At 39.8% G+C, this 27,100-nt stretch overlaps 1 protein-coding gene across 1 annotated transcript; it reads right to left on the bottom strand.

The window, feature by feature from the left end:
* Positions 1 to 4,040: 4,040 nt before the first annotated feature.
* Positions 4,041 to 26,816, bottom strand: TMIGD1 (transmembrane and immunoglobulin domain containing 1). Its single transcript, XM_006891080.1, has 5 exons — positions 26,735 to 26,816; positions 22,664 to 22,942; positions 11,309 to 11,584; positions 5,811 to 5,914; positions 4,041 to 4,085 (listed from the first exon to the last, which is right to left on the bottom strand). Exons 1-5 carry the CDS (start codon positions 26,814 to 26,816, stop codon positions 4,041 to 4,043), a joined length of 786 nt encoding a protein of 261 aa, XP_006891142.1.
* Between the last annotated feature and the right edge of the window lie 284 nt (positions 26,817 to 27,100).

The raw sequence follows: 27,100 nt of genomic DNA on the forward strand, positions 1-27,100 counted from the left end.
AAAACCCACTGCAGGGCCAGCTGTGGGCCAGTTCCGACTCTATAGTACACAACAAACAGCTATGGCCAAGTCAGCAAAAGAATGGCGGCATTTCAGGTATCTTATTCAGAGAAAGGTGAATTTCATGTCCTTTGAAGGCAGTCACTAGGCTTTTTGTTTTAGAGTAGTGATAGACATTTATATGTAATATAAACCCTGTGGAGCATTTTTAAGCTACCATAAGGCAAAATAAAAGGAGCATTTATGATATTACTGTGCTCTTTAAAACTTTTCTTTGAAAAAAAATAAAAAAAAAATAAAACTTTTCTTTGTCTGTGCTAATGTACAAGGCCACTGTATTTTATAAGGGTGAAGAAATTGTTTCCGGATGAGCTGTAATTTCTCAAGAATTGTTTTATGCCCTAGAACAAAGCTGATTCATACTTCTACTAGGTGGGGCAAAGATACTACCTCTTCAGTCTTTCTTGGCAACTCCTTCTAGCATCGTTAACTAAACTTTGTTGGAATCTTTTGAGAATCATAGTGTTTTCAAATTACCATGAACCTTAAAAATCCCTTAATTCAACCGTATCAGTTCTCCCAAACCAACCATAATAATCAAGAATTCATATAGATAGATCTATAAAAATTATTTGCTGAGGCTTAGGACAGGATAAAGGATTTGTCAGAGATAACACAGTCAAGACTGTGTTTTAAAACCCTAGGTTTCCAGATTCCAAGTTCAATTTGACATGTAAGTTTCTCTGGTCCCTTTTCTATTTTCAACCATATCAGTTGGCCATTACCTGACATTTGATATTTTCTTTCCAATCTTGAGGTTTCTTCACAATTGCCTAAGCTCACAGATTTCCACAATCTTCTTATCTTTACAGCATTTTCACAAGGAAGGGTTTCAAAATCTTAATTTGAGAAATCTCAAACAAGGGGCATGATCTGAAGACCTCCCCACAAATACCTGTAGAGGCATCCAAGAAGCCGGTGAGATCCATACAGTGATTTAATTCTCTGTCTCTGTTCATTCCCTGCTCAAGTTTCCAAGGAGGGAGGAGCCTCACAGGGGGCTTGTGTCTGTTCTGCTTAGAAACAAGTTGGTTGAGATTTCATACATTCTGCTCATTTCTTCTTTTATGCCATTAAAGGGATTTCTACCACATGGCTGACAGCAGAGCTCTCTCAAAATGTGGCAAATTTAGCTCTTGCAATATTATGGGGGGTGGAGAAATCCCCCCACCCCTAAATAGTGGAGATGAATACAGAGACAGCCAGGGTGATTCTGGTCAGAGCAGTCTCTCCTTAACTCCTGCTCCACCCATCTGCGTGGGATAAAGAAGCAGGCGTTCTTGTGGGAGAGAAAATACAGAGAACCGAAGTGGGGGGAATCAAGGACAAACGATAAAAGAGCTATAATTTGAAGTTAATAGATGACAGGAGAGAGTAAGTTGATTGACAACTCATATACTTTATTTATTTAGTACCACTGAGTTGGAACCAACCCACAGCTAGTCCTCCAGCGGGTTTCAGAGACTGTAAATTGCATAAGAGGAGATTGCCTATCTTTCTCCAGCTGGGGGATTCAAGGCATGTGCCTTAGTGTTGGCAGCATAGCTTCTTATCCAGGCCATGCAAATGTCCAAGGATACTTGTAAGACACATGCTGATGAGCTGCCTCTCTTGATCTTGCCATGCTCATCCTCTCAAAAACTGTGACTACGTCAACTATGAGATGAGAAAAATAAGTGCACCTATTGAGGTTTTCATAGTACTAAACTTATTCTGTTTCAAGTCATATTTTTATATTCTGATATTGTATCTTTCCTTCCTTTCTATAGTCTGTTATGGATTGAATTGGGTACTGCCAAAATACATGTTATAAGGCCTAATCCCTATGCTTGTGGTTGTAATCCCATTTAGGAAAGAACTGTCTTTTTTGTGTTAATGAGACATAAATAGTGTAGGGTGTACCTCAAGTCAATTTATTTTGAATTATAAAAATGATTAAACAAGTAAAAAGATCAGAGAAAGGGAAGGGACATACCAAGCTACAGAAAGAGTCCCCAGGGGCAAACTTGCAAAAGAGACAAGAATCTTCCAGGAGAGCCTGACAGAGAAAGCCTTCCTCTATTCTGAAAAGCAAAGTTGTCTCTTGGAGGACTACAATGTGCCTGATTCAAACAGTGATTTAAAAAATAAATTATTGGTTTGCATACAATAGTTTGTTCACATTGTGTTTCATTCATGTACATTGTGTTATTGTTCTTTTGTTTTTTCCTCTCTCCCTCCACCCACCAAAACCTGCAACCCTGTGATTTTCCCTATTCTCCACCCTCAGCCCCTCCACTCTTCCCCTTCCTTCTTTGGATATCTTACTGTTTTATCTTTCTGTTTTTACAATAATGACCTTATGTAGTATTTGTCCTTATATGCCTGAATTAGCTCACTCAGCATGATGCTCTCTAGCCTCTCCCATATTTTATAGTATTTTTCAACATTGTTGCTCCTAACTGCTGAGTGGTATTCCATTGTCTCCATAATACCCCATAGTATCACCATCATGAATGTACTACAATTTCTCAATTGAGTCATTTGTTGTTGGATATTTGGGCTGTTTCTATGTTAATGCTATTGTGAATAATGCTGCTATAAACATCATTGTACAAATCTAAAAAAAAAAGCCTTCTTCTGGAACCAGCACCCTGAATTCAAACCTCTAACAACTTATGGGGCCCACAGCAACCTCATAAACAGGGAGCTCTGATGGTCAAGTGGTAAGGAGTGGCCCTGCCAACACAGGGACACATGGTTTGAATCCACAAGCTGCACCTTGAGAGAAAGATGGACAATCTCTTTCCATGTAGTTTACAGTCTCTGAAAACCCACTGGAGGGTCAGCTATGGGTCAGTTCTGACTCTAAAGCACAAAGCAATAACAACAGTCTCCTTATTAGTAAGAAAGCAAATTCCTGTGGGCTAAAGTCACTCACTTGTAATATTGCTGTTATGTCAGCAATAATTAACTAAGCCAAGTCTTAAAATATTTTTATTATGAAATGATGGTAAAGTGATAATTGATTTTTTTTAATGTGCCTCTTTAGCATTTAAAAAAGTTGATCATTCTTTGTTCTCCTTCACTCCCTGACACTCCCTCGCTCCTGTTTTTTTGGTGGGGGAGGTTGCTTTGATCTGTGAAACCAGAATATCTGATCATCTCAGATGTAGAAAAAGACACACTAAAAATAATGGTAAAAGGTTACCACAGAATTTGTAATAGATCTCAATTAGTCAACATAACCTCAAGGAGAAGACTCTACAAAATCGTATCATTCTTAGCAACAGGACTTCCCATAAGAATGCAATATGGATATCAAATCAGTGGTGATAACTATTGTTAAGCAAGTAATGAAATCCTCCCCACAACTTCTAACAAATTGACAGGAATGAATAATCACAATAAATACAGGTGGAGTTACAGAAGTCAAAGAGGCCCTGATGAAAAACGTTTCCTGTAGTTGATGGGCATCTCCCGTTGTCTTATCTGGAACAGACCAAGAAATTAATCACAGTGAAAAACATATCAATTTAAAAATGTCAAAGCAAAGCCTGCACTCACAGAAAGTATGCCTTTGTTCTTTCTACCCACTGCCCACCTTACAGATGCCATAGTCCGCAGACTAAGAAGGTCCAGGGAGAAAGCAGTGTTAGGCTGACTACAATGACTCTTGTGCTTGTTGGAATGTGGAGTAATTGAAGTGGATTTCCCCAGAGCAGGTCCTGTCTGTCATTGATATTGTGTGGCAATAAAATGCAGTTGCATAAGCATCAGCCAAAAATTGCCTAAAGAGACTTATGACTGAAGGTGTTTTCAGTTCTAGGCAAAGCTCCAACACGATACTAGGCCTCCTTCCATTCTCCTCCTCTGAACCCTGTCACCTTCTGGTACCTCCCATCTCAGTGGAATCCCTCCCCTCCATGTACTCTAGGATGTGCCACTGCTGCCCATCTGCTTATGGCAAAATCACAGACCCCAACCCAGAGGACCTCAACTTACAGAGAAGTTCCATTCTGGGGGTCTTGCCTTTTCATGCAGAGCTAAAAGCAAACACAAAAGGACAATGAGTTTGCCTGCTTTCCCAAAGCACATGGGTAAATGCTTTGATTGCATGAGGGTGGCTCAGAGGTCTGAGGGAAAGCAGACTTCATTGTGTTGGCTCAGGTTCCCTTTGTTTGGCCACATGGATTTATTTACACAGAACTTAGAGAAAAAGAAACTCTAAAATCAAGGTGCCTCCAGGATTTTTAGGTTGCTGAAAACGTGACTATTGTATAGGGGGAAAAACATAGCATTTCAATATTTTTATAAATATAATTCAGTGACATTAATTATTTTCATCACCACTATCCATTTTCAAATTTCCCCATGATGTTTAAAAGAAGCTCAGTGGCCCTCAGGCAATGATATATCCTCTTTTTTTCTCTCCCTTCTATCACTGATACCACAAATAGACTTTTGTCTGCGTACTTTCCCTATTCTAGGCATTTCTTAAAACTGAGAGCATCTCTCTCCTTTTCCTTTTTTTTTTGAAGGGGGGTAGGGAAGTGTTGCTTGGGATGAGGAAGTGATGGTTGGACTTTTTCTGAAGGGCTGTGTCCCTTTGTCCCTCAAAATGCTATTCAGTTACATTTTTCAAGGAAGATTCCCCTTCCTGGATTATTAATTCTCCTCGGGCACAAAGGACTATCCTGAGAGGTTTTCTGGCATGTTTGCACTTCTTTTGCATTGGTTAGTAGAGAGAATCAAATGCATGGACTTGGCCAAAGCTAACTAGTGAGGTTAACCATTCAGACTGAAGGCCACTGTAACAGAGACATATGGTTGTACGCAAGAAGTAAACAGCAATTGCCATCTTTTCAATGCAGGATTATGAATCCAGAGCAGATGTTCTTCCCCATATTGATTTATTGTGCAATGGGTACCATAGCAACAATAAAGAAAAATTCAAAAAGAAGGAAGAATCAATCCCAAGTCCCTATCACTGACACCACAGCTATTTCGATTCAGGCCATGTCATATGCATGTGGATTCTCTGTAAGGTTGTGCAGCTAATACACATGCATTTTTTTTAAACTCCATTAACTAACTTCTTTTGGTGGAGGGGTGGGGGGATCCTCTGGTAGCCTGATGGTAAGGAACTGCACTGAAATCCCAAAGGCAAACTATTCAATCCCATGGGAAGATGTGCAATCTCCTCCCGTGTGATTTAATGCCTCTGAAAAACTATCAGAAGATCAGTTCCAACTCAATGGCACACAACAACTTATTTTTTTTTTACAACAACTTATTTTTATATCCCATGGTAGAGAGACCAGATTTAACATTGCCCAAGAATTTTTCTTAACCAAACCAAATGGTACACAACAACAGCAGCCACTTTAAACAGCCTTATTAACAAATGTAGAAGATACCTTGTTGCTGCTTTTTTTGTTAGGTGTGTTGAGTCGCCTACAATTCATAGGGATCCTGTGAATAACACATTTGAAATGTATCCATCCTACACCATCCTCACCACCTCTGATATGCTTGAGCCCCTTGTTACAGTCACTGTATCAATCCATCCTGTTAAGGGTCTCCCTTTATTTCTCTGACTCTCCGCCTTTTCCAGCATGATGTCATTGGGCCCTTCTGAAAATATGCCCTAAGGATATGAGATGAAGCTTCTTTGGCCTTGCCTTTAAGGAGCACCCTGATTGCACTTAATCAAAGACAAAAGATTCATTACATGACTTTATACCTAATAATTTCAAATACTTAGATACCTTCATTATTTTTTTTCTTCTAGCAACCACTCCGAAGCACAATGTCAGAAAAACCACAACACATGCAGCAATGATTGCCTCTATTGGTATGATTGGCCCTTTATCTGTTGGAAATGCAAACACAAAGAATAAAAATTAACATTAATTTGCTTCTAATGCATGTATTCTTTTGTTTGTTTGTTTTGGTTTTTTTATTTAGTAGTTTTAATGAAAGTTTACAGAGACTTAGAGTTTCCAGTCATTCATTGTTGCACTTTACTCCCTGCGTGCCCCCTCCCCCCAAATCACTCCCCTCCTTAAAAAGAAAAAAGAAAAACTCTTTCATTGTTATGCAATCCCTCCTCCCAAGTTCATTCCACTATGCAGCCTTCACTCTGGACTTCTGTAATGACAAGAATACCCATTCATATGTCCCTTTTAAACAGATCTCTCTCTCATCTGTTTCAATGCAATATATATCATTCCTCCCCTCCTTTTCTGTCTTCTCACAACCCTGATGTCAGTCCCATTTCACAACAGTGGCCCTATGCAATATTTGTCCTTTTGTGACTGTGATCTTTCACTCAGTATAATGTCCTCCAGGGGCATCCATTTTGCATAATATTTCATGAGTTCTTTGTTTTTTTAATGCTGCATAGTATTCCATTGTGTGAACATACCAGAGCTTCTTTATCCATTCATTTGTTGATGGGCACTTGGGTTGTTTCCAGCTCTTTGCTATTGTGAACAAAGCCACAATAAACATGGGTGTGCATGCATGTATTCTTGATATGTCTCAATCACAGTGTCTTGCATTTTAAGTATGTCTTATCATCTTAATTAGGTTCTTTCAGCAACTTTAAAAAGGTAGGTATTATGGTCCCCAAAAGGTAGATATTATTATTATTGTTGTTATTGTAGGCGAGGCCTTGAAAGAGTCCCTGTTTAAAGTTACAGACCTACTAAACAACAGAGGGCAATTTTTAATCCATTCATTCACGGCAGAAGAATTTATTGAAATACAAATAACTCTACTACGCAGGTCGTCTGATAATTTTGCTTTTATGACTCATCATTTTTTTCCCCATGAAAAATGTAGAGGGGCTGATGTCATGCTTCTTGCTGCCTTTCAAAAAACCTGAAAGGTATGGGACTTGTGAAAAAGTCTGAAATCTGGGGCGGTGGTGGTGGGGTATGTATCGACTCCAAAATATGAAAAGAAAGTAGCAAAGTCAAAACTAATAAATGTTTATTTAAACATCTCTAAATTGTAGCCTATGTTTGACTGTGCTTCTGTTAAACAATAATTTTATAGCTTCAAAAACTAAGCTAATAATCCACTTATCACAAAATTTAAAATGTATGCAATTTCTATAAGTCATTTCAGAGTGTTTACAGAAAAAAAGACACTTAATATATTATATATTGAGGTATATAGATGCATTTTTACTATGGTTAGGAAGCAAATAGTTTGTAATAGAATTAAATATTCTCCCATAATAGTTTTAGGTAAAAAGTTTTTTTAAATGAAAATTGTGTACATAATGTGCATTATCTTAACTTATTTCCTACAAGATATTGTAACCCTTCAAAAGAAGAAACTCAATCAAGGGTTCTAGTGACTCTCTGCCTAAATCCTAGGATTCTAATGCCACCTTGGAAAAACAAAGACCTCCACATATTAAGACATGCATGAAATTTCCCACCCACTTGGAATCAGAATTAAGTTAACCTAATGATAGTGTGATATTTCTTTTACAGTTGAGTTTGGAAATGGAGATGGAGTCAACCAATACTTTTTGAGAGACTACTGTGTATCAAGAGACCCTGCTCTTGACCCTGCAAAAAAGCAGATATTGTCCTTGCCATCATGGAGCTCTGATTCTAGTTGGTAGAGACAGATGTCAAGCAAATTAAAAAACTACAAATTGAGGTAAATATTATAAAGGAAGGTTATATAGGTTATATTATAAATATTATTTATAAATATTATAAACAGGGTCATAAAATAGATCCCATAATTTATTATCGTTCAGTCAATTCCAACTCATAGCAATCTTATAGGACGGAGCAGAAATTCCTCATAGGATTTCCAAGGCATACATCTTTACAGATGTAGCCTGTCACATCTTTCTTCCAGGGAGCAATTGCTCATTTCAAATTGATGGCCTACAAGTTAGCAGTCAAGTCCTGTAAACAATGGGCCCCAGGGCTCTCTTGCTTTTATAAACCCCTGTAAATGATTAGTGAATGCCTTTCACTTTGTGTATTTCCCCTGGTTTAAACTGTACTGGCATTTCCACAATACATGTTTCTTCTATTTGAGCTTTGAGCTTTTCAACCAGGTAGTTTTCTTTGGCCAATAATTCTCCTTCTTCTCCTCCTTCTTCTCTTTCTCCTTATTTTACGAATTCTTTAGCACTTATCAGTAAACTCTGAATCATCTGCCTTGGGACACCTCAATGTGGTTCCATTTTACTGGGGACATCCTCTGCTTGCATGCCAAAGAGACATGCCAAAACAGAAGCAAAGCAGAGGTGGGACAACAAGGAGAAGCAATCAGAGTTCATGAAAAGTTTGTGCTGTTTTTCTCACACCAAAGAAAACAAAGCCACTTCAAAACTAACCTGGAATAAAGTGACTGCCACATTGGTTCCCTTTATATCCCACATTTCTGATGAAATTTAATTTTGCAAGTGAGTGTCACTCACCACAAAACCTCTGTCATCATGTATGTCAATTCTGACTCAAAGTGACCCTGAAGGACAGAGTAGAATTGCTTCATAGCGTTTCCAAGATTATAATCTTTGACTACCACATCCTTCTCGTGCAGCATGTCTGGTAGGTTTGAACTGACGACCTCTTAGTTAGTAGGTGATTACTCAGCCATTGCTGTTACCAGGGCTCTCTTCCTTGCCACACTAATATAATGGACCTCACTCTTTATCCTGTCTTACATTCTTATTTGTAGCCAGAGCTGGTATTTTTCTTCCCATAAGGGTTATGGTAAAATAACTCCTACAGATGGGGCTACCTTTTGGATACAAGAATATATCTATGATGTTGTTTCTAGCTTTGCATGGGATGTTTGGAAAGTATCCCATTGTACAGAGAAGCTAGGAGAGGCACATGACAAACTCAGTCTGTTGCTGGAGCATGTATGCTGCAAAGACAGCCCCCAGCCTGGGAAGTGACAAAGCAAGACCGGAACAGAAAAACAAGTTGGTTTGGAAATGCTCCACCCAAAACAGGATCCTACCCACCTGCAAGCCAGTTTGCCAACCTGGCATCCTGCTTGCTACACAACATGCATGTTTTTTATGTGACATAGGGCAATTATGATTCTTCTTAACCAAGAGGGATGATTTAATTTCCTTGTCTCTCCAAGTGTGGTCTTTATAGCCAGTTAGAATGTTGTGGCCTAAGGCCACACCAACCATGGTGCATTAGTGGTCCTGGGGGAGCCAAAGAGCCACGACATTCTCCTGGCTCCCCTTCCACAGGTACTTGGGTTATTTGTGGTTTTGGTTTTAAAAGCAGGTTCTTCCTAAGCACATGGTCACTGTGGTCATTGGTCACATGGTCAAATTACTGCATACACCAGGAATCACATGATGGACATTCAACTAGCAGCTCTGACTCCCCACCAGTGGCTCTGCTGATGTCATCCAACCACTGATGGGGAGGAAATAAGAAACCATATGAGGAGATTATGAGGATAGCCCAGGATACGGTAAGGTTTCAATCTGTTGATTATAGGGTCACTGTGAGTCAAGGTTGGCTTCACAGAAGCTAACAGCATCAATGGTGGTATCAGACCATTGGCTGACTATTGACTCCCTTGGAACTCTTCTGGCTGGGCTTTCATTGGCTTCCTGAAGATGAGCAGATAGGCAATGAGTAGGCACAGGTAAGCAAATGGCAACCTGAATGGTGTCCTAGCAAGATTTAGGAGCCTATGCTTCATTGGCTACCACTAACATGCTGCCCCAAGACTGGGAAATGTGGGGATGAACACTTTTCTCCCTCCTCTATTCCAGGTATCTTGTCTTTCTCTTTTTTTCTGAGCAAGAAGTGGTGCAGATTTTCTGTTAAAGATGTTACCATTCATTCATGAAAAGGCAGTTGGCCAACAAAATAGGAATTTGCCTTCAGAATAGGAATTAAGAGATACTTCAGCTAGATAACACCTCCCAACAGCATCAAACTTAGTACTTAGTGAAGTTCCTTAAAAGATATGATATGTATATGTATTTTTCCCCTCATCATTTAATGACATAATTGCTGCTTTTGTATTCTTCAATAATGTTGCAATTAAACCACTAATACATCTATTACATATTCTTCATAAAACGGGACAGCTGGGAAAGAAATATGAAGTGGCAAAGCTACCCGGATCTTCATTTGTTCCCTGTTATTGCAGAAGTATTAAACCTGCATACATGATGCCAAGAGAAAGAAGTTGGCTTTGTTTTCCCATTTCCTCCCACTCCTGTTCTGAGCAGGCTGCAGGTTGAATTTTAGATCTAGAAGTCACTTTAGAGATCCAGTTCTTACCCACCCAGCACCTTCCTTCTCTCTATATTTCATACTTCTGCTTGCCATTAGGCTGTGGACTCAAAAATTCAGTTGCGACAAACTTTGTCCCCTGGGAGAATTCATGGCAACACCCTAAAGGCCATCAGAAGAGCCCCTGGGTGTTGTAAATGTATAAAGCTTGTGCTGCTAACCAAAAGATTGGAGGTTCAAGTCCACCCAGAGGTGGCTCAGAAGAAAGGTCTGGTGATCTGCTTCTGAAAAATTGGCCCCTTAAAAGCCCCTGGAGTCTGGGACTCCCTGACACACACACTCACCACAGGTCAGAAACAACTGGGTGGGTGGCAGCTAGTCCTGGTGCTGGTAACAGGGAGTGGAAGAAGGCCCTCCCTCTTCCAATTGGTTCTAGAAAGGGATCTTTGTCCAAAAAGTAGTGTCCTATCTTCTTGCTGTTGGATGCCATCAAGCCACGTTCAGCTTCTTCTATGTATAACACTATGAATAATGGATCAAACCCCTGCTGGAGACTACACCACCCTTGTCATTTCTGTGGTGGATAATCTCAGCTACTGTGTCAGTCCATCTCGTTGAGGGTCTTCCTCTCCTTCGCTGCCAGTGTCCTTTATAGGCTAGGCATAATTCCCTGAATTATTGTGTGTGTGTGTGTGTGTGTGTGTGTACTGTCAAATCAGATCTGACTTGTCCCTCCTTCTCCAGCAGAGCATCTGGTGGATTTGAACTGCATACCTCTGAGATTGTAGCACAGCTTCTTGCCACTAGGCGACCAGAGCTCACCCAATTCCCTAAATTCTTAGAAGAACCCTCTGTGGAATGGGAATATTTCTCCACAGAGGGTCCTAGCTATTAATTATATGTGGGATCAACATTTATCATCCTCAGAAATAAATGTTTACTAAACATCTAGTCTGAGGCTTGCACTGTGCCTGGGATAACTTAGAAAATAGGTTTTGGTCAGCAGTTACCTTTAACAGTCAGGTGAAAGTCCTTGGTCTCCGTATAGAGAGGGGAAGCTGCTGTGCAGGTGTAGGTTCCATTGTCAGATTTCTTGACCTGAGTGATTAGAAGCTGAAGAGACACACTCGTCTCCTGGATTTGATAGTTGTCCTCCAAAGCAAGGGTGCTGTTGTTTCTAAGCCACCTCATTTGAGCCTTGGGGTTGGAGTGCACGTTGCAAACCAACCACACATCACTCCCTTCCTCAGCTGTTTGGAATTCGTCTCCACTCAGGCGAGGAGGAACTGCAAGATTCAAGCGTTTGGATTTAATTAGCAGATAAGCAGTAGCTCACAGTCAGTGTTCAAAGACTTCCTTTAATCTGTCTCGCAATGTCATTTATTCCTTTGACAACTTATTAAGTCACTGTCCGCCATACGTTGGGCTATCACATGGGGCTACAAATGGGATTCCAAACCTTAGAGAACTTTCAATGTGGTAAACGAGGCAAAACTATAAGACAAACACATTTAATAATGAACTTGTACCAGGCAGATTTTGTAGAAATCAAAGTCTAAGTCTTGAATCTTTGTCCTCTGAGAGTTAATAGGTCAACTTATGCTAACCAAATTAACATCTCCTTTCCATTGAGTTGGCTGTGACTCATAGCTGGTCTTCCAGTGACTTTTCAGAGACCATAAGTGCCTTGGGAGGAGATAGCCCATCTTTCCCCTCAAGAGTTGATTCAAACCACCAGGGAGGCACTGCCTTTGAGTTCACAGCACAGTGTCCTCTGGACTCTGCCACCAGAGCTCCTTCCACATACACCAGTGTTGGATAAACCAGTGGAATATTAAGGATGCAGACGTTGCCACTAGTGCCGATTTCATCTCCATCACTCATTGGAGCAGTTGCTTAACTGCTAAACATGGCCTTCTGAGCCCTTTGCATCCCTCCACATAAGTAATTCTTAGCTGCCTCTAGAAGGATGGTTGTAGACCCCAGAGAGAGGAGTCTTTGAATCATGCAAAATTAGTTGGCTGTTAACCAAAAGGTTGTCAATTAAAGTCTACCCAAGGGTACCTTGTAAGAAAAACCTCCTTTTGAATAAAAAACAAAACAACAACAGAAAACCCAAACACAAAACCCACTGAGCAAAGATCTCTCCTGATATATGTAGAGGTTTACTAGGAGTTGGAATTGACTCAGTAGCAAACTGCTAGACCCACAGGCAGTCAGATACATTATGATTGCCAAATTATTCCAACCCTCAGCCCCCATCCAAGGAAAGAAACAGCTGAGCTGACTCTCTCCTCTTCTCCAGACCCCTTGCATTTTCTGGCAAAGGGGAAGAAGAGTAAAAGGGGGTGGGGAACATGGTTAACAGTAGGCAGTAGGAAAGATTTGAAAGAGGCGGACAAGGAGGAAAAAAAGTTGCTTGTATCATCTGCTTACTGAATAATTAAACCCTGAGTGGGCTGTACTATTAATAACTCTCTCAGAAGAATGACATTTTGTTGCTCTTTGGAATGAGCTTGAATTCTGTATCCATATCCAAAAAGGATGTTAGATGGCATTAAGACATGTAAGAAGCTGCCAGAATAAAGAACAGAATTCCCAAATATACCAGCTCTACTTATTGAACTTGAAAGGGGACTTGAGGCACTTATTGGAGAAGATCAGAGTGTAGATAGCTTTCAGCATAGTTTACACTTCAAAGTAAAGAAAACAATTAGGCAATGTCATGATGAATGGAGGAAAGGTTGAAGCTGTCAAGGGTTTCACTTCACTCAGATCCATAATCAACACCCATGGAATTCATCAGGCAAGAAATAAAACTACTTTTTGCATCGGGCAAATCTAAGTACTAAAGAGCAACAGTGTAAATGGAAAGTTTTGTAGAGCTCTGATGGCCTAGCAGCTGTGCTGCCAACCTGAAATCACATGGTTCTAATCCACTAGCTACTTCAAGGGAGAGTGATGGGTAATCAATACCTGTGCATCTTATTGCCTCTGAAAACTCATTGGAGGGTCAGGAAAGGTTTGTTTCCAACTTTATGGAATATAATAACAACATAGGTTTGTGAATGTTGGACAACGATTATGGAAGACTGAAAATGACCTTTGAATTACGGTGTTGGTGCAGAATTTTGAATACACCGTGGATGGCCAAAAGAACAACTAAATCGGTCTTAATTTCAGAGCCAGAATGCTCCTTAGAGGTGAGGATGGTGGGATTTCATCTTATACACTGTGGGCATAGTATCAGAAGGGGTCAGTCCCCGGAAAAGAAACATCATGCTTGGAAATTCAGCAAAAGTGAGAAAACCATCAATGAGGTGTATTGAAACAGTGATTGCAACAATGGGCATAATTAAGCACGGGAGAGTTGTGAGCATGGTTCAGACTCGGCTCAGGTTTTTTCTGTTGTACATGTTGTTGCTATGAGTTAAAGCCAATTGATGGACATCCAATAAGGGAGCTCCCAACTCAAAGGTACACGGTTCAAATCCTCTAGGTACTTGGTGGGAGAAAGAAGGGCTATCTCCTCCCAAGCAATCTATTAGCTCTGAAAACCTACTAGAGGGCCAGTTATGGGTCAGTTCCAACTCCATGGTATACTACTACCATGACATTTGTGGACAGGCCCTATTTGTTTTTCCTTTTAGTCAACTTAAAATTACTTTTAAATATATAAACTATATAAAAGCATAATCTTTTAAAATTTTAGTGTATTTCAGATAATGCTAAAATCCTTTGTCTCCAGCCTGGTTCAGAGATACCCACTGATATGAGAACAACTCATTACCATCGAATTGGATTTGATCAATAGTTGACCCTTCAATGGGTTTTCAGAGATTATAAATTTCACAGAATAGATTGCCCATTTTCTTCCATCAGAGAAGCTGGTGGATTTGAACCATGACCTATCTTTGTTTTGATAGCACCACTCTCTTTCCACTAGGCTACCAGCATTCCCTATTTTGATATCAACCTTTCTAGATTAAAATATTTTTCTCTCTGGTGGCCTAATGGCAAGAAGCTGTGCTGCAATACCAAAGGCATGGGTTCAAATCCAGCCAGTGGCTCTGCTGGAGACGGAGGGGTAATCTCACACTGTGTGATTAACTGTGCCTCTGAAAATCCACTAGAGGGTCAGCTATGGGTCTGCTGTGACTCGATGGTACACAACAACAACAACAACATGTAGTATACCTATTAGGAAATACATGGCATCACTTTAAGGGGGAGAATAAGAGTTCACATAAAATACTCCATTCTTAAATAACTTGGATTTTTGTTGTTATTATGAGCTTTCCAGATTGAGGAGTTCTGGTACCCTCGTGTGTAGGGAGTTGCCCTGCCCACCCAAGAGTGGACAGGTGAATTATCTAGTTGTCTCCCCCCCAGGAGAAAGGTAATCTTTTCCTATGTGGTTTGCTACCCCTGAGAACTTGCTGAAAGGTCAACTATGAGTTAATTCCAATCTGCAATTAGTATGCAAATGAGTGTATCACATTAAATGACAGAGATCTAATTAATTCCTTTTGTGTGCTAATATGTGACTATGTAAGCATTTCTTTTTGTCTTCATCTTTAAAATGTTAAACAGTGCTATAATAAATATCTTCAATATGAGAGGCGTGGAAAATGTGATTATCCAAGGTTGAAATCTAAAAGAACAAATGCTGACTTGTAAGGTAGACACACATTAAATTCTGCCATTTCAAAAGATATAATCCCAATTTATGCTTCAGCAATAATGTGTGAAAGAACTTGTTTCTCTACACTCTCCTCTGGCATCTATCAGACTTCCATTTAGTTTCTGATCTGCCATTTTCTATTAGTAATATTGTCTTTGATTTTATATGATATTTTTGTCACTTTAATGAGCTTCTTTATAGATCATGTATGTACTTAGTAACAACAGTACTTGGAAGTTTGTTCTAAAGATGATTTTAAAAGTGAATTTAGGCTCAAGAATTGAACATTTGGGGTTTGTAGGAGTTTTTTAAGGCACCAAATTATAATGTGTTGTTATGTATCGTAGGATTAGAACTGCCCTGCAGCTGACCACCTGACAGGTTTTCAGAGGCAGTTAATTGCACTGGAGGAGATTGCCCACCCTTCTCCTGTGGAGAAGCTGGTGAATGAGAACCACATGCCTTCAGGATTGCAACGCAGCTTCTTGCCACTTGGCCACCAGAGCTCCCTCAAACGATAATATGTGTTGTTGTTGTTGTTGTTATTAAGTGCCTTCAAATCGCAGGGCTCCAACTCATAGTGAACTTATGTAGAAAACCTATCTGTCAAATGGACTTCAATACAGATAACACTGGGTGGGGAGCCTGAGGATTTGTGTTCTGTCCTTATCTTTAAGTGTAATTTTAGGCCCTCAGTTTGTGCCTCAGTTTTCTCACTTGACATTTTATGAGACCATGAAGTTTTCCTTGATAATCTTTATTTCTATTGATGTGGCCAAGAAAGTGGCTTACTTCAAACCATATGCTGTTGCGTGCCGTTGAGTAGCCTGCAACTCATAGTGACCCTATGTACAACAGTTCTACCTTGTGCTAATCGTGTCTCTGACACACCTACCCCCATTATCCTAGTCACTGAATCAATCCATCTCACAGAGGGTCTTCCTCTCCTGCACTGTCCTTCCACCCTGCCAAACATGACATCCCTCTCCAAGGACTGGTCCCTCCTTGCAACATGTCCAAAGTACGTTAGACTAAGCTTCAGAATCCTTCCCTACAAGGAGTAGCCTGGTATAACCTTTTCCAGGAAGAACCTGTACGTTCTCTTAGCAGTCCACGGTATATTCAATACTCCTCTTCAACACCACAGCTCAAAGGCATCAATTCTCCTTTTATCATCCCTAGTCATTGTCTAGCTCTCTGGTGATTGCTAAGACCATGGCCTGTATCAGGCACACCTTAGTTTCCAGACAGATATCGTTGTTCTTCGGAGAGGTCTCTGACAGCAGACTTTCCCAACTTTCCTGGCTGCTGGTTAACAAGAGTGTTGATTATGGAGCCAAACAAACTAAAGCTGTGAACAATATCAATCTCTTCACCATCTATCCTGATGTACCAATCAGCCCAGTGGTGAGAATCTTTGTTTTCTTGATATTGAGCTTCAATCATATTGAAGGCTGCAGCCCTTGACCTTCTGCAGCAAGCGCTTCAGATCCTTGGGGTTTGTGGGAGTTGTGTCATCTACATAATGCAGATTGTTGATGAGTCTTCCTCCAATCCTAATGCCACATTTCTCCTCATAGAGCCGAGCCTCCCAGATAATCTGTTCTGTATATAGATTTAAAAAGGTATGGAGATAGGACACATCCCTGCACACCCTTTTCCCAATTTTGAACCATGTTCCCTTGCTCTGTTCTGACAACTGCTTCCTGGTCCAAGTATAGGTTTCACATTAGCACAATCAAGTGTTCTGGGATTCCCATTTTTCTCAGAGTTAGCCACAGTTTGTTGTGATTTAAACAGTCAAATGCCTTTTCATAATCAAGGAAATTCAGATAGACTTTTCTCTGGTACTCCCTGCTTTCAACCAAGATCTGTCTAACATTAGCTACAATATCCCTAATACTATGACATCTTCTAAACCCAGCCTGCACTTCTGGCAGTTTTCTGTTAATGTACTGTTCCAGTCATTTTTGCATAATCTTCAGCAGAATCTTGCTTACATGTGATATCATCATTTTATGAACTGTGAGAACCTGGAAACATAAAAATAATTCATTTTGGAAACTCATGCCATCAGCATGAGAGATGGGTGTCTTGCCATCTTCTTCATCCTTGCATCTCAAGAGCAATGGAATAAATTTTTCACAGAAAAGTTAACTGCTCTCATTGAAGCCAAATTGCTATGATTTTTATGACTAGATTCCAAGTCTAAAACTTTTTTCTACCAAGAAGTCACACCACGTCATTGTCATACTCCAGAACATCCCATACTACTCTCCACCATATCTCATCATGCAGGACCATCTTCCACCCAAGCCACCTACCTACTAATCACGTGTATGATCAGTGTCATTTGATGGACTTCTATGGCAAAATGAAAGAGTGTTGGTGGTACAGTGGTTTAATTGATGGCTAAATGGAAGGTCAAGATTCTCATCACTGGGCCAATTGACAGCATCATGATGGATGGAGAAGAGATTGAGCTTTTTAACAGTTACAGCTTGCTTGGCTCCACAATCATCATTCTTGGCACCAACAGTCAGGAAATCAAAAGACAAATTGCATTAGGTAAATCTTCTTTCAGGAATCATTCCAGAGTACTGAGAAGCAATGATGTCAATCTAGAGACGAAGGTGCGTTGATTCAGTCCATGTTCTTTGCAATTACTTGTTATGTATCAGAAAGCTGGGCAATGACTAAGGATGACAGAAGAATTGATGCTTTTGAGTTGTAGTGCTGGAGAAGAATCTTGAACATGTCATAGACTACCAAGAAAACAAATAGATCTGTCTTGGAGAGGGTAAAACCAAGTTTCTCCTTGGGGGCTAGGATTTTGAAACTCTATCTCACATACTTTGGGTGCACGGCCAGGAGGGGCTGATCCTTGGAGAAGAACACCATTCTCAGAAGTGTGGAGGGACAGGGCAGGAGAAGGAGACCCCAGATGAGATGGATTGATACAGTAACTAGGGCAATGGGGATAGGTGTGTTGGTGTCAGTGAGACTTGCTATGACAGGACAGGCTTCAGAGCTGTTATACATAGGGTCGTTATGAGTCACAGGTGACTATGAGTCAACAGCACACAACAATAACAATGACAACAAATGGAAAGTCAGCAGTTCAAGCCCACCAGCTTCCCCAAGAGATGAAGATGCTGCAGTTTGCTTCCTGAAGGACTTACAGGCTTGGAAACCCCACTGGGCAGTTCTGCTCTGTCTTAAGGTTTGCTTTGACTTAGCACTGATTTGACAGCAATGAGTTTGGTTTTGTTTTGGGGGGCAAAACAGGTTCTTTAATGTGGTTGTTTGCCTTGATTCTTTGGTGGGGAAAAATTTTTGAGAGATTTTCCTTCTACATGCTGAGGAATGATCTTTGCCCTAGCTTCTATGCCAAAGGGTTTGTTTTTGTCTTGGTTGATTAGCATTTGCAGGATAAACTGTAAATGTGTTGGCTTTTCGTCTGGCTATGGGCTACAGTCTGTCCCTGTAATTGCTTTGTAGGGATTGGTCAATACACTTGCGCAAATGAAATGACTATGGTTTATAAATGAAATTACTATAGCCCTGCTATTCAGATTAGGTGTTTGTGGTCTCCTGAGAGGGACTGGTTAGTTAGTAGTCCCTGGATTTGAAGGCTATGCCTTGAAATTGACATAGAGTTGTGTGTATCTATGTATGTGTACATTTAAATATATGTACTATGTAGCATTGGTGGTCTAGTGGCAAGAAGCTGTGTCACAATCCCGAAGGCACGTGGTTCAAATCCACCAGCTGCTCCATGGGAGATGGAAGGGCAATCTCCTCCTATGCAATTGTCCCTGAAAACATACCAGAGGATCAGCAATGGGTTGATTCCAACTTGATGGTACACAACAACAACAGAGAGAGAAAGAGGTTCACAGAGGGGTTTTTAATTTTTTTCAGACAGAAAGAAAGAGGAGCAGAAAAAGAAGGAAGAAAACAAGAAGTAGAAAGAGAAAAGAAGCAGCAGCCAGGAATCTCCTGAAAGAGTTGGACTATGACTCACTACTGGCCTGTCAATTTGCTACACTATAGTGGCTTACATATTGCTATAATGCTGAAAGCTATGCCCAGATATTCAAAATACCAGCGGAGTCATCAATGGTGGACAGGTTTTAGCAGAGCTTTTAAATGAGGACAGACTAAGAAGCAGGATTTGCCATCCACTTCTAAAATAATGCTTTGAATAACAATAGAATATTGGCAATCTCCTCCTGTGCCCTTAACTGCCTTTGAAAAACCACTGGAGGGTCAGTTTTGGGTTGATTCCAACCGAATAGCACACAACAACAACATTGTCTAACAGAGCTCCATAATATGAGTGCTTCAGGTTGGAAGGCAGTCAGACTACCCCCAGGGAAGAGCTACCTCCACAAAGAAGAGTCTGCCTTAGTGATGTGATGGAGTAAAGTTCTAGAAAATGAAAGACCTCCATTTGCTGATGTGGCGCCACTCAATTCAAGAAGAAACAGCTGCAAACATCCACTAGTAATTGGACTATGGAATGTTTAAAGGATAAATCTTAGGAAAACACGAAGTTTTAGCAAATGGAACATACAAAAATTGACGTTCTAGGCATTGTTCTTGTTGTTGTTGTGTACCATCAAGTTAAAACTGACATATAGCTGACTGATCCTCTGGCAGTTTAATCATACAGTAGGAGATTGCCCAGCCTTCTCCTTCAGAGCAGCTACTGGACTTTGGGATTGCAGCGCAGTTTCTTTCAGTAGGCCAGGCATTAGGGAGCAGAAATGGGCTGGCATTAGCTATTTTAAATTGGAAAATAAATGGCAGCAACGACAAAATAAAAGTAATTATATCATATTCATTCTTAAAAACAGCATTTCAAGATATGTTCCAAAACCCAAAGCTGTCAGTGACAGGATAATATCCATAGATATACAAGAAAAGTCTAGTAATACTACTATTATTCAAATACTCGCACCAGCCACTAATGGCAAAGATGAAGAAGTTGAGGCTTTCTATGAACTTCTGCAATCTGAAATTGATCAAACATGCAATCAAGATGCATTAATAATAGTTACTAAGAGGAATGCAAATATTGGAAACAAATGTTAAGGATTGGTCGTTGGGAAATATGACCTTGGTGATAGAAATGAGGCTGGAGATAATGTGATATTTTCCCTTTGTTTTGAGTTTTTGATGCTCTAGTGCAATTTTCAGAGTCTCTTTTGACATTCATTTTGGGTTTTTCTTTCTCCTCTGTCTTTACTGTCTTCATGGATGATATCCCTGTTGTCATCCCATAACACATCTGGTCTTTGATCATTCAATCATTTTCAGTATGGATTACATTTCAACATAAAAAAAAACCCCAACAAAAATCTTCACAACTGGAGCAATAGACAGCATCAATATAAGTAGGCAAAAGATTGAAGTGGTCAATTATTTAACTTTACTTTGATCTACAATCAAAACCCATGGAAACCACACTCAGCAGGAGATTATATATGTGTGTGTGTGTGTGTGTGTGTGTGTGTGTGTGTGTGTGTATCTCCTGGCAAATACAGTGGGCAAATCTGCTGCCAAAGACCTCTTTAAGTGTTAAAGAGCAAGGATGTCAAAGTATGTTTGACCCTATCCACAGTATTTTCAATAGCTTCATATGCTTGCATAACTGGAAAGGTAAAGAGCCAGAGAAGGCAGGAACGTTGTCCATGAGATGAATTTGCACAGTAACTGTAATAATGGGTCTAAGCCCAGTGGGGATTTGTATGAATGACATAGGCTTGGTCAAAGTTTCAATCAATTGTACAAATGGGTTCCTATGAGTCATAGTCAGCTTGATGACACCTAACAACAACAATATGAGTCAAGGACTATAACACTAAAGGCAGTGAACAGCTTGGAAGAGGCCAGTGCTGACAGATGACAGGGCCATGGCGAACCTGTCCTCAGGGGACCTGAGACAAGGCCCGCACAAGCAGGAGTTGCTGAGGGAGTCAACCGAACTGAAGGGAGACTTTCCCTTCACAGCCTGATCCTGACCTTAGAGGGAAAGAGTACTGAGTGGAGGAAGAGTGGCTGGTGTCAGAGATGGTGTGGTATAGCTGGTGGAGACGGTGGAAATCCTGAGTGTGTTTGATCTCTACCTCATAGGGATTGGCTCTGAGCTGATATTATACTTGTAGTTATTTGTACCACCTCTAACCCACATAATTTCACTAGTATGTTATCAGAACAAATCACACAACGAATGGGAAACTTGCATTTTTTTTCTGATTTTAACACAATGTTGAAAGATCCTTAATGCAATGAGTTGCTGGCCCAGGGGTCTCAGGACCATAGTGTTGAGGCACACCAATGTCCAAAAAGACAATGTTCTACATCCTACTTTGGTGAGTAATGACCGGGGTCTTAAACAAAGGGCCACCTGAGATGCAACTACTACTCTCTCCTATTCAGAACAAAGAAGAGAGTAGAAAAACAAAGATGTCTAGAAGTCATTAGTCCAAAGAACCAATGGACCACATGAATCTCAACTTCCACAGCCCTGTGAACCAAAGAACTAGATAGTGCCCAACTATCGCTGCTGACAGCTCTAAGAGGCGTCATGGTAGAGGATCCTGATAGAGTAGGAGAAAATGTGGAATGAAATTTAAAAATCTAAAAAAGATTAGCTTTAACTTAAAGAAACTAGTGGAATTCCTTTAGTTACTCTTCAAACCTAGCATGAAACTCACTTCCATGGCTCAACTATCAACCAGACAATAAACAGGCTTAGAAAGGGGACACCAGATAGGCACTCACTCCTTAGAATAACCAACCATGTACATTCAAAAGAGCAGTTCTTGCCTAAGAATAAAACCCACAAAACAGGAAGGGCTAAAACAGAACGATTAATGGAAAGAAAAAAATTGCAGGGAGGGAAAGGGAATGAGTTTCATTCCATTGTGGATAATGTAATTAAGGTTAGAGAACAAAATGTGGTTGAAGGGGAAACCAGTTTTCTTTGTGAACTTTCACTCACATCACTCTACAAAGTAGATAAAAATGTTTTAAAACCAAATTCAAACAGAAATCCCCCAAGACGCCCCAGTGAAGCAGGTGTTAGAAATTAGAACACACCAACTAGAAGCCACGAAGGAAAAGATTGGTGATTTTAAATATGTAAACATTTAAAACTTCAGCACGCAAAAATAATCAACAGTATAAAATGGGAAACACTTATAACACTAACAAATGACAAAGGTTCATTTCTGTAATCCACAGAGCCCCTTTGCAAATCAGTAAGTATTGAGCAAACAATGCAGTAGAAAAATTAATAAAGGACATGAGCAGGCACTTCATAAAAGAGAAACACGAAGAGCCAGTAACTTTAGGAAAAAGGGATCACGTTCATTCTAAACTTCAAAAAATGAAAATTTGAAATCAGGCTTGCAAACTCTTAGAGTTTGAAAGTACTTTGTACTTGTGAGGACGTGGACTCTCCCAAATTTTGTGGTAGGAGTGTCAGTCAGGCAATCTGGCAACATCAAGCAAGTGTTAAAAATGCACATTCTTAGGGTTAGGGGAAAAAAGAAAAAGAAGAGAAGAAAAAAAATGCACTTTCTCCTTGAACCGAAATTTCAGCTCTCATGTAACATCATGCAGACAGCACATACTGACTAGAAATTTCCCTCCGTCCCCCCTCACTCACAAGTGACATTCAACACCACTGAGATGGATATGGACTGGTCACGCTGAAGCCTGCAGGTAAAGGTGACTCCGTTGTCATTTTCTCTGATGGGAGAGACACAGACGGAGCTGGAGTTAATTTTGTTTTCAGATTTCAAGTCCACTCTTCCGTTCCCTCTGTACCAGAGAAGCTCCTCATCGCTGGTGTGATTCTGTACAGCACATTCCAGGGACTCGTGGGAGTCAAGCTCAGTGTGGAGGATGTAGTTCTCTGTTTTGCCATTTACAGATAAAACAGAACCTAGGAATTCAGAGAAACAGTTAAGACATAAATAACCTAAATTGTCATCAACAGTAGATTGCCTTAACAAATAGGTACAATTCATTAACAAATCGGTACAAATCAGTAAATATTTTTCAATACTTAAAAATAATCATCAGTTTCAAAACAACTATGAGATATCATCTCACCTCAGTAAGAATTGCAAAATTTAACAGAACAGCAAACATCAAATGCTGGAGAGGTTGCGGAGAAACTAGAACCCTTATTCACTGTTGGTGGGAATGTAAAACGGTGCAACCACTATGGAAGGCAGTATGATGCTTTCTCAAAAAGTTGCAAATAGAAATACCATTTGACCCAGCAATTCTACTACTGGGAATATACCCTAAAAAAACTATAACTGCTACCCAAGCAGATATATGTACACCCATGTTTATTGTGGATTTGTTCACAACAGCAAAGAGTTGGAAACAACCCAAGTGTCCATCAACAAACGAATGGATAGAGAAACTCTGGTATATCCTCACAATGGAATACTATGCTGCATTGAAAGACAAGGAACTCATGAAATATTATACAAAATGGGTGACCCTGGAGGACATTATACTGAGTGAACTATCTCAGTCACAAAAGGACAAATATTGCACAGTGTCACTGTTGTAAACGGGACTGACATTGTGGCTGGGGGGAACCTAAGAAAAGAGGGGATAAATAATGTATACTGCATTAAAACAGATGAAGGAGAGAACTGTTTAAAAGGGACATATGATTAAATATTATTGTCATGACAGGAGTCCAGAATGAAGGCTGTACAGGGTAGTGGACTTGGGGGGAGGGATGAGAGAATTTTTTTCTTTCACTTTTCAAAGAGTAAATTGGGGGGTAGGGGATGGGCAGGGAGAAAAGTGCAACAATGAATGAATGGAAACCCTAAGTCTCTGCAAATTTTCATTAAAATTAAGAAAAAATAATCACTAGTCTATATAATTTTATAGATTGCATTATTAGCCAAAAAATAAAAAAGATCAAATAATGGTTACCTAGTTTTAATGCACAGTAGAATCACCTATGACTCTTTTTTTAGGCTTTTTTAATTGAAATTTTAATGAAAGTTTATAGAGACTTTGGATTTCCATTCATTCATTGTTGCACATTTTCCTCCCTGCCCACCCCTCCCCCAGTTGGTTTTTCTCTTTGAAAAGTAAAAAAAAAAAACAAACCCCACAAACTTTCATTATTATACGACCCCCATCCACTCCACCATGCAGCTCTCATCCTGGACTCTTGTCATGAAAATAATATCTAATCATATATTCCTTTCAAACAGTTCTCTCCCTCATCTCTTTCAATGCAGTATACATTATTTATCCCCTCTTTTCTAAGATTCCCCCAACCTCGAGGTCAGTCCCGTTTTACAACAGTGGCATTATGCAGTATTTGTCCCTTTGTGACTGAGATATTTCACTCAGCATAATGTTTTTCAGGGCCACCCATTTTGTATAATATTTCATGAGTTCCTTGTTTTTCAATGCAGCATAGTATTCCATTGTGTGAATATATCAGAGCTTCTCTATCCATCTGTTTGTTGATAGGCACTTGGGTTGTTTCCAACTTTTTGCTAATGTGAAAAATCTGCAATAAACATGGGTGTGCATTTCCTGTGACTCTTAAAAGACAAAAAATAAAAAAGTCCCATGGGGCAGTTCTGCTCGATCTTGGAGAATTGTTGTGTTGGAATTAACTTGAAAGCAATATGCATGGGGAGTTAAGAAAAGATAGAGAGAGAAAAATGAAAATTATTGCCATTGAGTCAATTCCAATTTTTGGAGACTTTCATGTGCTCTAAAACAGAACACTATAGGATTTTCTTGGCTGCAATTTTCACAGAAGCAGATTTTCCTCTAAATTACCATCGGATGTACTTAAACTGCCAACATTTAGGTTGGTAAAACCACTGTTACCAATTCGGTTCCAACTCATATCGACCCTTTACGATTTATGAGGCTATAAATTTTCTAGGAGTAAGACTGTGCATATTTTGCCTGAGAAGCAGCTAGTAGATTCAAACCAGTGACTTTTAGTTTAGCATTTGTAATGAAATCTACTATCTCATTGTTGTTTTTGTAAGTGCCGTTGAGTTGTAGACAACTCATAGTGACCCTGTGAATGAAAGACTTGAACACTTGTGTAACTTTCATCCTTTTTCCAAATTCATAGAGTTTCCAGAGGCAAGCTATTTAGGAAGTGGATGCAACTCCTGCTTCCAAGCTTGTTTTAATCTGGGAGCTCCACCAAACACTGTCCACGATAGGTAACCATCCTCACATTTGACACATCAGTGTCACAGTGTTTAGCATCAGAGCAACCATGAGTTACCTCTGTTTCATTACAGACATCTATAAATTGAATTGGCACATGGACAAAAGCCAGTTTGGAAACACTTTTTTATTAGATGATGGGATTGTGGACAAATTAGATCTTGACTTTCTGGTGTGTTAATATTGGGTTTTACTGTGTAATAAGGTAAAAAAAAAGTATTTAAATGGCTGTGGTTTGTGGGATGGACAAGTTGCTGTGGGTGGTCAGGATAAGAGCAGTTTATTTTCAGCTCTGATTTTTCAGAAGTCTGTTTACTGCCTAGTAATATATGTGAATTTCAGTTTTCACTTTCCAGCAGCTCTGCTGCAAGTAACAAAGCTAAAATAACTCTAACTGCCATCCTGCACCTACCCTCTCTATACAGACACCAGATAACATGCGATCATATACTCTGTAACACAAAATTTTCTTTTAAAAAGCACACGTGATTGGCATTAACAAAGAGATTGCACTTGCTTTTGGTGCTTCTGAGTCAATTTTCAACTTGATACACATGATGGGGTTTGGAAGAAAATTTTACTTTCTTTCTTATTTTATATATCACCTAGTTTGCCTATTTTGGAAGCAGGAGTGGCGTCCACTTCCTAAACAACATGCCTCTGGAAAACTCTATGAACTTGGAGAAACAACAATAGTTATAGAATGGCTTCAGGTCTTTTGCTCATAGGATCGCTATGAGTCGTGCTTGACTTGACAGCAATCAACAACAACAATTTGCTTTTGAGTTGTGGTACTAGAGAAGAGCAGTGAATATTCTATGGACTGCTAAAAGAACAAACGTATGTTTTGGAGAGGATGTAGCCAGGGTGCTCGTTGGAGACAAAACTTTTGCCTCTCACATATATTGCTAGGCAAGGCTATTCCTTGGAAAGGGGCATCATGCTTGGAGAGATGGAGGGTTAGAGAAGAGGAGGACCATCAGTGAGGGGGACTGACACAGTGACTGCAGTGATGAGCTCAAATGTGTCAAAGATGATGAGAATAGTACAGGATAGGGTAGGATTCAGGTCTCCTGTTTATAGGGTTGCTATGTTTTGTTCTTGACTCACCAGCACCTAACACCACTACCACCACAAATTTATTCTTTCCAATGAGAAGGGCCTACTCCCATTCTAAGGGTGGCGGGAACATTTTCATGCAAGTGATGTGTTCAGACAGCAGAAGAGAATTTGGGGTAAGCAGGTAATAATATGAATGAAAATTTAGAAAAATTCTGGCTTTCCTTCTGCAGAGAAGAGATTACTTCACTGTCTTGTGGTGTCAGAATAAGTCCCAAGATTTTGTCATTCCATTTTTAAAAGATATCTGATTTTTGTACTCTGAGCTATACTAATCATGTGTGTATTCAAGCCAATCCCCTCTGTTTAGTTTTCAATCTGTTTTTTTTCTTGCATAAAGTGCCCCCCTAGGAAAAAAAAATCATCTACTTACTTGTCGTCTCACATGGCAAAAATAAAGTCATTAGTATAAGAAATCGGCAGGTTTCTCTCAGGCTGCTCCTCGTCCATGTCATCTTTAAAGAATCCCAATTGGATCTGCACAGGAGGGTGGTGGAATGGGGAAGAGAACAGTTGTTTCTGCACTTTGGTCCATCCTAAGTTTATGAACCTGCCTGCTGTTTATCACACATTCTAAATAATGTCCCAGGTGAGTTAACCAAGCTATAATGGAATTACTTTTAGTTTTTAATTAAACAACCTTGTTCTGACTACTAAGTTCAAAGTACCTTTAATATTAAAGAATTTCTTTAAAGGAAAAGGAAAACTAAGAGAAATTGACTGTAGGATAGAGGGTGAC

The sequence above is a fragment of the Elephantulus edwardii genome, unplaced genomic scaffold, assembly GCF_000299155.1.
Source record: "Elephantulus edwardii isolate Elephantulus edwardi_28Jun2011 unplaced genomic scaffold, EleEdw1.0 scaffold00094, whole genome shotgun sequence".
NCBI lineage: Eukaryota > Metazoa > Chordata > Mammalia > Macroscelidea > Macroscelididae > Elephantulus > Elephantulus edwardii.

What these genes read in the sequence shown, in the direction of transcription:
- TMIGD1 (XM_006891080.1), bottom strand. Translation starts at nt 26,816, where the DNA reads ATGACATGGACGAGGAGCAGCCTGAGAGAAACCTGCCGATTTCTTATA. An exon ending in AGTGGTGTTGAATGTCACTT is followed by an intron (nt 11,585 to 22,663) that starts GTGAGTGAGGGG and finishes TGAATCTTGCAG; the next exon opens with TTCCTCCTCGCCTGAGTGGA. An exon ending in CTTTCACCTGACTGTTAAAG is followed by an intron (nt 5,915 to 11,308) that starts GTAACTGCTGAC and finishes CATTTCCAACAG; the next exon opens with ATAAAGGGCCAATCATACCA.